General features: G+C 44.4%; 1 protein-coding gene across 1 annotated transcript in view; it reads right to left on the bottom strand.

Moving 5' to 3' along the window:
• Nucleotides 1-12,016, bottom strand: part of satb1b (SATB homeobox 1b) — a 42,657-nt gene extending 30,641 nt beyond the window's left edge. The window contains exons 1-4 of the mRNA XM_085365908.1: nt 11,803-12,016; nt 8,802-8,978; nt 7,808-7,934; nt 3,440-3,563 (exon numbers count right to left, since the gene is read on the bottom strand). Of these exons, the coding sequence (XP_085222034.1) occupies nt 3,440-3,563; nt 7,808-7,934; nt 8,802-8,978; nt 11,803-12,016 (642 nt within the window). The remainder of the gene's footprint in view (nt 1-3,439; nt 3,564-7,807; nt 7,935-8,801; nt 8,979-11,802) is intronic.
• Between the last annotated feature and the right edge of the window lie 940 nt (nt 12,017-12,956).

Genomic DNA, 12,956 nt, shown 5'->3' with positions numbered 1-12,956 from the left:
CAACAAACAGGAGGCCTGCAAAAGACGGTGTGCTTTTTTCTCCCTCACTTCCCGTCTTTCTCCCCTATCTCTCTCGCTCCCTCTTTCTCCGCCATCTTTGACACAGATGTTCTAATAAACGCTCCTCATTAATCAGCCCTCTCCCTCAATACATCACTCTACCTCTCACAGGGGGCCCTGTGTGTATGTGAGAACGAAACAACACACACACACCTATTCTCTCCCTCTCCCCACCGCTCTGTCACACACACATGCATACGCACTAAGTGAAATCAAGCAGATAACCAGAGCCTCTGCTGCCACTGCGGTGCCAGCGGGAGGGCTGTGCTAGGGCTTGTCAACAGGTAGCATGACTGCGTTTGTGTGTGTGTGAGAGTTTGCGGGTGTGTCTCTGTGCATGAGCATGTGTGTGGACCCTTTAAGTGATAGCCATCTGCAGCACAGAGAGCTTATCAGCAAGACCAGGAAGTGGCACTGGGCTACTATCGGTCCCCAACATCTATTCCACTCCCCAACATGGGAGACAGGAAGAGCGAGGAAAGAGTGTGTGTGTGTGTGTGTGTGTGTGTGTGTGTGTGTGTGTGTGTGTGTGTGTGTGTGTGTGTGTGTGTAAGAAAATAGCAGTGCAGCAGGCAGGTACTGTAGGCACCCAGCTGCTAGTGTTAGAGTGTGGTATATACACACTGGCAAACACACACACACACACACACATACAGAGTACAACCCCTGCAGACAAACACACATGGTGCTGTTACACAAACTCACACAAGCACATACACAATTAAACACCAACACGCATTCCAACTTAGCCTGATGTCTTGAATCAGCTGGGGAAAAAAGCGCATCCCATTTGCAACACTGCGCCTCGTCTCTCGCCAACATCTAACAGAGCTCAATTATGGCACATATCCACCTCAACTGGGATGACCCCTCCCCTTCCTTCATTCTAACACACACACACGCACTGGCAGCCAGGTTATGCCTGTGGCAGCCGAGGTGGTGAAGGCCTGCAAAAGATGGCATTTTGATGACTATTTGCTGCTACACAACGCAGCAGCTGGTGCATCAGGGGCCGCCCAGCGAGAGTGAACAGGGGGTGGGCAAGAAGAGGTAGTGGTGGCAATGGGAAAGAGTGGGGTGAGGTGGTGGCGATGGTGGGGGGCGTGGGGGGGAAATCTCATTTGTTGCCATAGTTTCTGAGAATATGGGCAAGGGGGATGCTAAGCTTGGTAGCAACCTCAGAAAACAAAATCAGCCTGATTGAGGGAGAAGTTGTATTTTGCAGATGCCTCTCCCAGCTATGAACTGTGAATCCTGAAGCGTGCTTCGTATTTCGCACGGGTCAGAAACAGTTCCTGTAGCAGAATGACAACAGGCATTAGTGAACACTGCATTCTCTTGAGTTTCCTCGAGCCATTTGTAGGCCGAACACACAAAGCATGACTCTCCGCTACAAAAGAATGAAACTAAATGTTTGACAAGGCCCCGGACAAAAGAAGCATTTCACAAAATAACGCCCCACCGCCCTCCCCTCGCTGCTCTGCTCCCCCTCCTCCTCTACCCCCCACCCCTGTCTCTCTTCAGAGCCCTGTTCAGAGGTGGGCTAATTCTCTTTCACTCACTCGCTGCGATTCTCTCATCTGTTAACCTCTCTTTTCGGTCTGGGATTACGCAGAAGAATATCAAGGAAACACTAATCCTAAAAAGGTGCCAATCTTCTGCTCCCTCCTGCAACGCCCCTTTCTCCTCCCACTCATTTCTCTCTCCTTTTTTTTTCTGTCAACTCAGAAATCTCAGCGGGTGGGCCAAATGCTTCCTGGCTTCTCACCTTCTCATGAGACTGCACACAGGCGGTGACATCACCGCTCGCAAGGCAGGGAGTCCGTGTATCGAAGCAACGTGCGGATGACCACGGTCGTAAACCAATCGGGTTTAGGAGGAGCAAACTGCCGCTCCATGGGTGTAACTGACCACATGCAACCCCACAGAGTAACAGATGTCAAACACCATCGTGGCAGCCATGTTTCAGTGAGGCAGATAGAGATACATGCGAGGAGATCATCAGATTATCAAGCAGCAACACGGCAAAGCTGCCAAGTTACACGAAAACTTAAAAACTGGATTATTCTTTTTAAGCTCGCTGCCTTACATTTTGACTGTAGCTGCCATAAATCTACAAAGGACGCTGCCATTTAAAGGTTGCCGCTGAAATCCAGACTGGCTTGTAAAATACACAAGATATTCACAAAGAAAAAAAGATCAGATAATTTCAGGTCTGCAGCTCGTCCTCTCTGCAAACCAAAAACAATCTTCAGTTTAATTTGAGACTGGTGTGTATGTCAATATAGCAAAAATGTGTCTGAGCAGGAGTGTGTGTGCTTGTGTGGTAAATCCTCTGAGCTAGCGTGTGCTCTCTTCTGAGCCGTCTTCACATATGGACCGTAAACAGGGTGATTACCAGACCGGGCTGGGCTCCGCCTGAACGCCACCCAGGGACTCTTTACATCATCAGCGCACTGCTCATGCCCGGCTAAACAGACACACACACACGCACGAACACACACCGAGAGCAGCAGCTCACTCGCACGCGTTCGCACACAACGCAAATGAGGGTCTCCAGGTGACCATACGGTGGCCTAGGAGGAGAGCTGGCTTCGTACTGAAGGCACCTACGCACACGCTCCGATGTGAATACACACACGCATGCAAAACGCAAATAGCAATTTCGCATATGCGCTCTGCACATTGATATACAAGCAAATACACACAGGTGCACACATATCTCCTTGTGCTGTAACTCCCTCACACACGCACATTATTGGCCCCTGTGAGAGATATACTGCCATTTCATTCCATTCACTCCAGAGCTGCCTCTGTGATATACTGACTACACCGCCTGTTAATACAATATCTGCACTAGTGCTTTCTATCCAACCTCCCAGCCGACAAAAAAAAAAAAAAAAAGAGGAAAAGAAAGACACAGAATATAAAACCTAAACATACCTCCAGCCTGAAATGTTGAGAGTGAATCAAATGAGAAAAGAACAAAAAGCATCCAGATCGTTCTGGGCCCGGGCCAGTGTTTATCTCACAATAACCATACGTTCAACAACACCTCTGCTTTTTGGCTGCTGGTACATACGAGCCTGTGTGTGTGTGTGTGTGTGTGTGTGTGTGTGTCGTGGGTGGTAAAAGAAACAAACAAAAAAAAAAATCAAGAGGCAAACAAATAACAATAGCCATTGATTTGGATTTTCTATGCTGATTCTCTTTCCCATGTGATCAAACTCACGGCATTTGATAAGTTAAAGATAAAACACGGAGGTGATGGACACAGTGGTGTTTGTTTAGTTGTGCGGTATGATAGAAGGGTGTAGGGTTGGGCTTTTTGTTTTGTTTTTTGTCTTTTTTTTGGAATAAGCAGTTTGGTCTTCAGCACCTGTGATAAAGGACATTCTTTAGCCAGAGAGCTCTGATTCATGTCTTTGAGTAACTCCTTGAGGGCGTTTCTTACTGTAGAGTGGCTCCATTGCTCGGGCGGCAGGTCCTCCAGCTTAGGACAACTGTGAAGAGAGAGGAGACACACAGGGATTTGGGGTGGAGGGTGACAGGGAGGATAAGGATGGGGAGAAGAAGAAAGGGATGAGTGTGAGGAAAGGACAGACAGGGATAGAAAGGAGAAGGGGGGAAAGAGTAGAGCATGAAAACAAATTCAGATGGAACGGAGACTGAGACAGGAAGGCAGCAGCTTTGATGGGATCTTCAATGAAATGCTAAAATTCACAATCTTGCAACTGAGTATAGACATTACACATGTGTATTACACATTGAACTATAGAGGTATTTTTGTGCAACTTCAATCCAACATCATAGACCTTAAAAATCTCGCTGCATCTTAAATCACATATTTTCACATTTACATTTGATATTTCAAGTGTAACAGTCAAAAAGCTGGGTGTGAAACACTGTCCACATCTTACTCTTAGAGGTTGCCAGACGGAGGGAAAACCAAACAATCTGCAGCTTTTGGAAAGGGTCAGCAGGTGTCGTGATGTTAATACTGGCTAGCTAAGAGTAGAAGCTTTTTTCCTACTTTTTTCCACACACTGAACGTGTTGGCATTGTTTTGTGTGAAATTTTCATTCGAAGAAATTACTATTCTGTACTAATACAAAACGCAGACAACTGTAGTGAAATGTTGTAAATGACATATCTAGTGAGTATACAATTCTACCCCACTGAAAATGATAAGTGCACAGTATCCAGCGTGTACAACATAAAAGCATAAGAAAAATTTAAGAGTCGAGATAGGTGTTTTCTTCAGTCTACTCCTAAAACTGCCTAATATTTGTAAAAGCTGTGGACATTATCACCTGCAGCGAGTGGATATTTTATTGTAGCATAATTTCAATACTTTTGCTATTCGATTTAGCCTACACATGTCAGAAAACATGACAAAATGTCTTGAAATCGCATGTTAAAATTGTTATGTTCTATTTTCTAAAAACAAGAGAAACGCACCAAATCCTCAGCCACGAGACGCTTGAACCTTTTTCGATTATCATCATTACTCCTGATTAATTTTCTGTCAGTCAACTCGACTGATCATTTCCCCACTAATCAAGTGCTGAGCTGAAAATTCTGGAAGCAAATCACTTTCCCTAAAAACAAAGGTGTCAAACACAGTTTGCAGCATTTCGCCTGACCCCGGTTGAGGAACATATACATGCATACGTGGATAAATTGGCTGGTTTGCATCAAATAGGCAGAGCAGCAAAGACAGAGAGGAAACCAGAGAGAAAGCGAGCTGAACGCACACGGGTCCCTGCTCGTTTTTCCTGCTGCAAGCGCCCCTCCAAGACAGACAGATTTCATTTGGCGCATCAAGCAGATGCATCTGGAGATTGCTCTGTCTCTCTCTCTCTCTCTCTCTGTATCTGCCTGCCTCGATCTCGCTCCCTCTTTCATATTCTCTCTCTCTCTCTTTTTCTCTCTCTCCTGATTGTTCTGATTAGTTAATTACTTTATACAACACATCTGCTGGATTGATGCATGAATTATACATCAGCTGCATGTGGCGACTATTATTTCGTGTTACTTCTACCTTCCTGGCTTGTTGTGCTCGGCGAAACAATTTAAGGTGTTACTGGCGAGATTTCTGCTGCAGTCGGGGCGGGGGGGCTTTAAGAGTTTGGCAGCGTGGGTAAGAAAAAGGGGAAAAACAAATACAAACCAATAACAATATTGACAATTGCGTATATACGGCGTAATCAAAATGAAGCTGTATATCAAACAGACTGTCTTTGCTGTTCGCCTGTGCTGCAATCGCGAGCTGCAGAGACACCGACTGAATTCTGGGTTTTGAAAACGTAAAATATATTTACGTGGTGGGTGGAAGCAGAGAATAACTCAACTGGGCTCCCGTGACTTTGTGTGTGTTTCGCATTACACTTACCGCTGAATTACTTCACGTTAAACCTGGCTAGAGACGTGAATAAGAGAGCGATGAGGGCGCATGAGATGCTGTGTGTGTGTGTGCCTGTCCATAAATCTGTCAGCCGGTGTGTTGGAAATGTTATGAGCGAGGAGAACAGAAAAGGGATGCACACCACATCTGCTACTAAGAAAACATACACATGCACACTCTAACACACAAACAATGGATTTTCCAGAACACCTTAAACTGCTCCAGCAGCTAGAAAGCCTCTGGGGAGACGGAAGTGAACAAGAGGAGGGAGAGTGGGAGAGAGAGACAGGCAGAGAGAGAGAGAGAGAGAGAGGGGGGCAGCGGAGAAAGACAGCTATCCATGCATTCAGGGGCTAGCAAGCCGGAAATAAACACAACCTTCTGTAGTCTGGCTGGTGGACGTGTTCACATCAGTCGCCGTGCCTGTGTGTGTGTGCGTGTGTGTGAGTGCTTCATTGGTGGAGGTGGGTGGTGATGGTGTTGGTGGCGGGGGAAACAGAAGGAGAGGGAAGAGAAAAGGAAGAGGCAGAGCGAGGTAGAAAAAGAGTAGAAACAGCTCTCCAGAGGGTTGCAGAACACTGGGTTAGCGTGCAGCTGGCACAAGCCTCCACACCAGAGCCAGTCGGCTGTTTGTGTGCGCGCGCATGTGTGTGTGTGTCCATGAGTGCATATGAGCCTGTTTGTGTCCATGTCTATAAATGCTTGTATGCTCTTGCCGTGTGTATAAATATGACAAAGCCTCACACCTACAGAGAATAATTTAGCATACAATATGGTGAGCAATGACAGGAGAAAGCTAGCAGTATTCAGTATAGTAAAGGTTTCATCTTCATCATTCACAATGTAGACTCAAAAGAAATATATTTTGCCTAAAATATCCGCTGCAGCCAGGTTTATTTATGGAACTATTTCAGGTGAGTCATTTTTAGCCACGCAGTCACCGACCACATTCGTTTATTTGGTTTTTTTGGAGCTGAAGCAGAGCTTGGTTTAAAAACGGTTATTTACTTATCATATTTCACGTTTCCACTGCAACATGTTAAAAATCACTCAGCGGTTAATTTCATAGAATCACTTCTCAGCTATGGATAAGCTAGATTGTTACCAAGAGTTCGAATTCTCCGGAATCTGTGTTCTGATCAATTAATCAGTGGTTTTTTTTGGTTTATGAATGGGTTTTTCCCACTTCCTGGAAACGGCCAGTCTGAGTAATAATGTTTTTCTCGGTATTAAACACGTAAACTGGCACATGCTATATGTGTTATTGCTAGAAGCAGAGATTGAGAGGTTGAGATTGAGATTACACACTTTCAAGAGAGAGTTCATTAAAAAAAGGTCTAATTTATGTATTTTTAATTTGGCCTGCTGTGGTATTTATCTAACAGATTTTGGTGTGAACTGTCCAGTTTGGGAGATGTCAGCTGATGTCCCGTTTGAATCATGGTCAATTCACACAACAGCAAAGAAGCTAGTAGTAGCAGAGCTTTTAAGGTAAAAACAAAGCTTTTTAAAAGCCTTAATTTAGGACAAAGTCAAGAAAAAAGTAATTGAAAGAAACTGCTGATTTTAAGTCTTGAAAATCACGCTTATTTACAAAAATGCTTCAAAATAACCACCCAAGTCAGTGCCCGCATGTGTTTCAAGATGGCTGCCAAGTTGCTTACTTGAAGGACTTGTGACACATTTGAAAAGATGACCATCTCTCTTTCCAGAAAACCCCCCCAAACACTTTTAACTTCAGCCGTTCACTGTGTCACTCTCTAAAAGGGACACAAAAGGCTTATGCTAGTGACAAAAACACCACCAGCACATGTAATAAACAGTGTGATAAACACTGACGGTATCTCCTTTGCCTGAGTTGTACTGTTTGCTAGCTGCACCAATCTTTTGCGTGGCGGATGTAGACAGCAAAAAGAAAATAGTTCCTACACGAAACTACTCACAGCTAGGTTGGTGGACTGTTTTGAGCAACCAGGTTATGATTTCCAGAAATACATATTGCTGCTGAGTTTTGTTTAATTATGTATTGTCTTGGCATTTTTGCACCACAAGATATGTGTCATTTATTTCCATTATACCAATGAGAAGGCAGACATTTCTACAACCAATATATCTTCAAAACGCTGAAACTCACATCGAAATTATCTAGATGGATAAACAGCGCAACAGATCAGAGGGGGGAAAATGCTAATGTGATCATGACTAACTGTTCTCTTCAAACACAGTTTTGTGGTTAGCACTCAGGTAAGAATATGTATGAACATGTGCACACATTCTGGGCTGGTGCAACTGTAAATATTCCAGTGCACATGTGCCCAAACTTGTGGATTGGTTGCTTACCTGTGCAGCTGGATCTTAAGTGTGACCACGTGGTAGACGTCCTGCAGCATGTCTGCCACTGTGGCGTCTGGTGCGTCTGTCACATATGACAGTGGGACGGGGTTCCACTTCCCCACCTGAATCATACCTGGATGATGCAAAACACATGCAGGCACACATAAATATGGACAAAATGTGGAAACGCATGAAAAAAAATCACAGATTTGGAAACAAAAGCACAACAATGGACACAGAAGCAAATAAATCAGCACAAAGCTCGCTTTCACTGTTCATTTCAAAGCCGTAAACATGTACGGTAGGAACGAAGCCACGCATAGATACCCCCAGGAGCATTCCGGTGCCATAAATGCTCTTTATTTCCTTAATTTTCACTGAAATCGCAACAACCACGCAGGAATTTTTCCTGAGAGTGCTTTTAAAACAGTGGCAGCCCGCACAGCAGAAAGAGAGATGGAAGACTGCTCATGAGAAAGGTGGCCTAGGATGTGTATGTATGTGCAGCGTGATGGACAGCCTATAATAAAAGAGCATGCATCGAGGCACCTTGAAACAGCCGCACTCAGCCTACGTGTGCTCAAGTGCAATTAGCAGACCCTTTCCTCCACCTGCCCCTCCCACCCACTGTCACCGAGGGTATATGTATATAAATATATACAATATGAGCACTCAAGTGAATGTGCATGTAAACATTTTACTGTGCAGCTAGCCTCTGTGAGAGTGCGAGGATACCTCTGTGTGGGAATATGTAGCGTATGACCCCTGGGAGACTTTCTGGGATCAGTGTCAGGTTGTGTTACTGTGGCTTCAGATCTGCTGGCGGTAAGCTATTATGGTCACAGAGTGTATGTGTGTCTGTAGGTTTGAGTGAGTGTGTGTGTGCACAAGCACCAGCATGTCTGAAAATGCTGTAGAAAAGACGCTGATAAGCATAAAAGAAGAGCGTCAGATCAGAGAAGAAAGAGATGACAATGATGAGAGTGGGTGAGGGGGTTACCTTTGGCCTGGGCTGCTGAGCTGTGGGAGTAGCCCAGTGACAGCAGGGCCATCTCGATGAGCTGGTTGAAGAGCATGTCCTTGCGCACCAGGACAAATTCAGCGTGCTCCTCCTTGCTGTCAAAATCCATGGGATTCTCGTAGTGCTCGACCACACAGAACACAGGCAGCATGTTGCCTGCAGACAAAGAGACACAAGCCATTTCTTCACATGCAAAACTCTGACCTTCAGTCCTCTGTTTGCAGAGGAATGGGATTAAAATTTAGTGCAGATGATTAAGTTACACTGAGGTTGGCTGTCGAGGGATTAGAAGTGAACATCCAGGTTTAAGCTCTGAACACAAGTTTGGACCACAAAGGCATATTTCATCTTTTATAGGGCAATTTCCTTCAACACCTTCACCTCTTTGTCCCATTGCCAAACTCTATGATCAGCTTGAGGGATCAAATATTACTTGGGTGCATAATTTTAGACACAGAATTTGCTTCGTCTTTTAAGAACTTGCCCTCTTTTTTCTTTCTTTTTTTTCCATTTCCATCATCTCCCCCCTGATGCTTTTTGCTCCAAATTCCCATTTTAAGATTCATTTTAAATGTTGTAGCATTCCTTCATGTTGCCTAAAGCTTTAAGATGATGACATAATATTGCAGAGGTGTTGCACTATGGCCTGCACTGATTGGTATTGCTTGTGATAATGATAACCTTAACCGCGTGTGAACAAACATGCCGCAAAAAACAGAAAGTCTCGTCTCTCTTTTTGGCACAATACACAGTTTATTCACTGTCAAGGTGCTGGGATCACATTAGCCTTTTTCCCCTTGACTGCCAACCCAAAATCATCTTCCCATGATGCAGCGCTACAAATCCCGAGCCACCTCTGCGCCCTGAGGTTTACGAGTCTGTGTCAACAGTGGCTCTGCTGTTAGGTGGAATGAACAATCCTTGTCCAAAGACTGTCAAATGTTCAAGGGACCAACTGTGCAAATATCATCCAATATGCCATTTTGGCTAAAATAACAGGCGTGAAATTTAGACTTTGAGGGCACAGGGGCGGCTTGGCCTTTTGAAGTTTTAGTCTGAATAAAAACAGAAAGTCAAAATTATGTCAAAGTACTGACTGGAGGTAATCTTTTGCTTACTGTACTTTGTAAATGTTGCCCTGTTTCCCCACTTTTTCAGTAGGTCTCTGCTCTACCTGCTGCCACCTGGGAACGTTTCTTTACATACGCTGTAAGTGCAGATAGAAATGATAAACATTGCCATATTTTCTAATCCCAAGCATTCCAGAAGATGCACACAGCTCTGGCAAAACAATCAATAAGCCAACAGATGCAAAAGAATGTGCTGAAAGAGCTGCTTTTCTCCTCCCCTGATTTTAATAGATAAAGATCTAACAATAAAGACTGCTGTGCAGGTTCATTTGGGGGATCAATACTGGCTTTGTTTCCAGGGAGCCCAGAGAGGGCTGCGGTAAATAGTGTTTCGGGCTCGGACACAATGCCCACTGTGGGCCCTCTGCGAAGCCTCCGTGGCTGACCAGCCGCCTCTCTCGGCTGCTTCGCTCTTTTCTAAAATTTGACAAAAAAAAAGGATGAGAGGAAAAAGAAGAGGAGGGGAGGGCAAAGAGGATGCTTGGAGGAGCAAACGTTGTAGGAGGCCAAGAGAAGCAGAGATGATGAAGGTGAGAAATTAGGCTCTCTCAGCTGGTGTGCAACACGTAGATAAAAAGCAGCGAATAAGAGAAATGGCCCATCCGAGGACACTCTCGCAGCTACATTCCAAGACTTCCTTAGTCCCTGTTGGCCAAAGAAAACCAAACCAGCCAAACAAACAAACATTTGAGCCCTCGCAGCCAAGTGCTATTACAACTCCAAACCTGCAGGATTTCAAACTCAAAAAAAAAGAAAGAAACATAATCATAAAATGAAGGTTCACATATTGGATGGCTTTGCCTGGCGTGTTTTTCACAAGATGACACTGGTTATATTAAAAAGCTATGTCATAATCTCAAAGTAAAGGCTCCCTTTAAGCAGCAATGGCTCTTAAAGGACTGAAACTTTCCCTTAATAAACAAATGTCAGAGCAGGAGTGCCGGGGTTGGAGAGAGCAGCAGTGACACAGCGCTATGCAGCACGGCACAGGAATAATTCTCACAGTGCTTTTCTATTAGCTATTGTCTGGGCAAATAAGTGGGAGTGTGTGTGTGTGTGTGTGTGTGTGTGTGTGTGTGTGTGTGTGTGTGTGTGTGTGTGTGTGTGTGTGTGTGTGTGTGTGTGTGTGTACTGAGATGACTAAAGAAGCATTGTAAAAAGGTTTAAGAGTTTTGGAGAGCATGCAGGGGTGGTGGTGGGTGGAAGGTGCTGTGTGTGTGTGTGGGAGGGGGCCTATTTAAACTGCATTTAAATTACTTTCCTCTTTTTACATTGGTTATGTTTCCTCTCAGTCATTACAAATACACGCAGAGCTGCGTATACTTTATTTGTATTGCATGCGGCTGATACAGGCTGGCACTGCGGCTAACATTTAACACCTTCAAGATTATCTTGTTGTGTATAAAGGACAACTATAAAAGATGTCAAAAAATAAGGCCTGAAAGTAAATGGTTATTTTGAATTTAAAATAATTTTGTCTGTAAAATAACAAAAAGTTTTTTTCTTAAAAGAAAAAAGCAGTGAAAACATTTTCCGATCATTTGTTTTTCCTACCAACACTTAACCCCCCTAAAATATTCAGTTTTCTGTCATATAAAAGAAATAAAAGCAGAAACTATTCTAATTTTAGACGCACATATTTGGGATATGTGCTTGATCACTTGATTTGCGATTAATTTTCACCTGTGTGATTAACGCACAAAGCGCCACACAATTTCCCAGGACCCAGAGGGAAGTCTTCAAATTGATTATTTTTGCCAATAAACACTCCAAAAAACAAAAAAGAATACAATTATATGTTTACAATTATTCTCAATAAATTCCTTTTGATCCGTTTCGGTCTTTCTTACCTTTCTTATGGCAGGTCTTCAGCAGGTGGCTGGTGGGTTTGTACGGGACCCCTCCGAGTTTGGTCCCGGTGCTTCCCAGCCTGGCCCGTCCCAGGGGGCTGCCGTTCTGCTCCAGCCGGGGCAGCTTGGCCGGCGGGGCCTTGGCGTCTGCCATGCTGTTGACCAGCTCTGAGTTCTCCTTGCCCAAACACGTCTCGCTGAGATGTTCCATCATTCTCAGCACCTCAGCTCACTATCACCTGGGGGAGGCAGAAACAGCATGTAATCAGCTGCCAGGGGAGATATGTGTGTGGCATAAAAGAAGCAGGAGAATGAAGAGTTGCCATGTGATACAAAAGGGGCAATGAACGCAAAATCTTTTGTGTTGATATCACTGACATGTGAAGATGTGAAGGGACATTTTTATAGAGCAAAAAAAAGTCCTTTAAGTAATTGAGACCTCTGAAAACGGACCCATTACGGCAGTAACTGTCAATTCGCCTCGGTTATGATGACTCGGGCCGCGGTGATGTCATCTTGCTGCTGTAATGTTCCCATTTTTTAACGCATGTATTATGTATGGGTGTCCCGCTAGAAATTCCCATGCGAGCGGAGGCAAACAGGCCGAGGTTTTAGAGCAAATACATTAATTTGCTGGGAGATTCCACTTCAATAAATACAGTACAGTTCAAGGAACAAGGTTGTGCTGCGGAGCACGCACGGAAGGGGAAACTAACGTAATTCAGTTTGTGAGTCACTTTGTGTGGCTTACCATTCGTGACGCAGCTTGGAGAAAAAAAGAAAGAAGGCAAAAGGCCGCACCGTCATTTTGTTGTGACAGACAAACAAAATCAGTTACAAGCTTTTACAGGTGTGAACTTTATTTTTAGATTCTGCAAGTGCAGCGAAACACCCGTGGCGAGCAATGAGTTTACAACTTTAGGATGTGGGGGGGAGAAAGCAGCTTGAGGAAACTCCAAAACAGGCAGTAGCTGACTCATGAGGGTAGTCATCTAAAGTGGGAAAGAAAAGGGAGGAAGAGACAAAAAGGAAAGATGGAGGATGGCTGCTTTACCCACAGGTGTGCTTACACACACAAACACACACACAGCTTCCTACATCATTTGAAGTGCTCGGGCAAACTTTGAAAATCTGATCAATAATAATAGTAATAT

Source organism: Diplotaxodon limnothrissa, linkage group LG11 (genome assembly GCF_057381915.1).
Source record: "Diplotaxodon limnothrissa isolate DT_005_m linkage group LG11, D_limnothrissa_male_GT1.1, whole genome shotgun sequence".
In the NCBI taxonomy this organism is placed as follows: Eukaryota; Metazoa; Chordata; class Actinopteri; order Cichliformes; family Cichlidae; genus Diplotaxodon; species Diplotaxodon limnothrissa.
The sequence above is the reverse complement of the archived record's forward strand: the minus strand, read 5'-3'. Positions and strand labels throughout refer to the sequence as shown.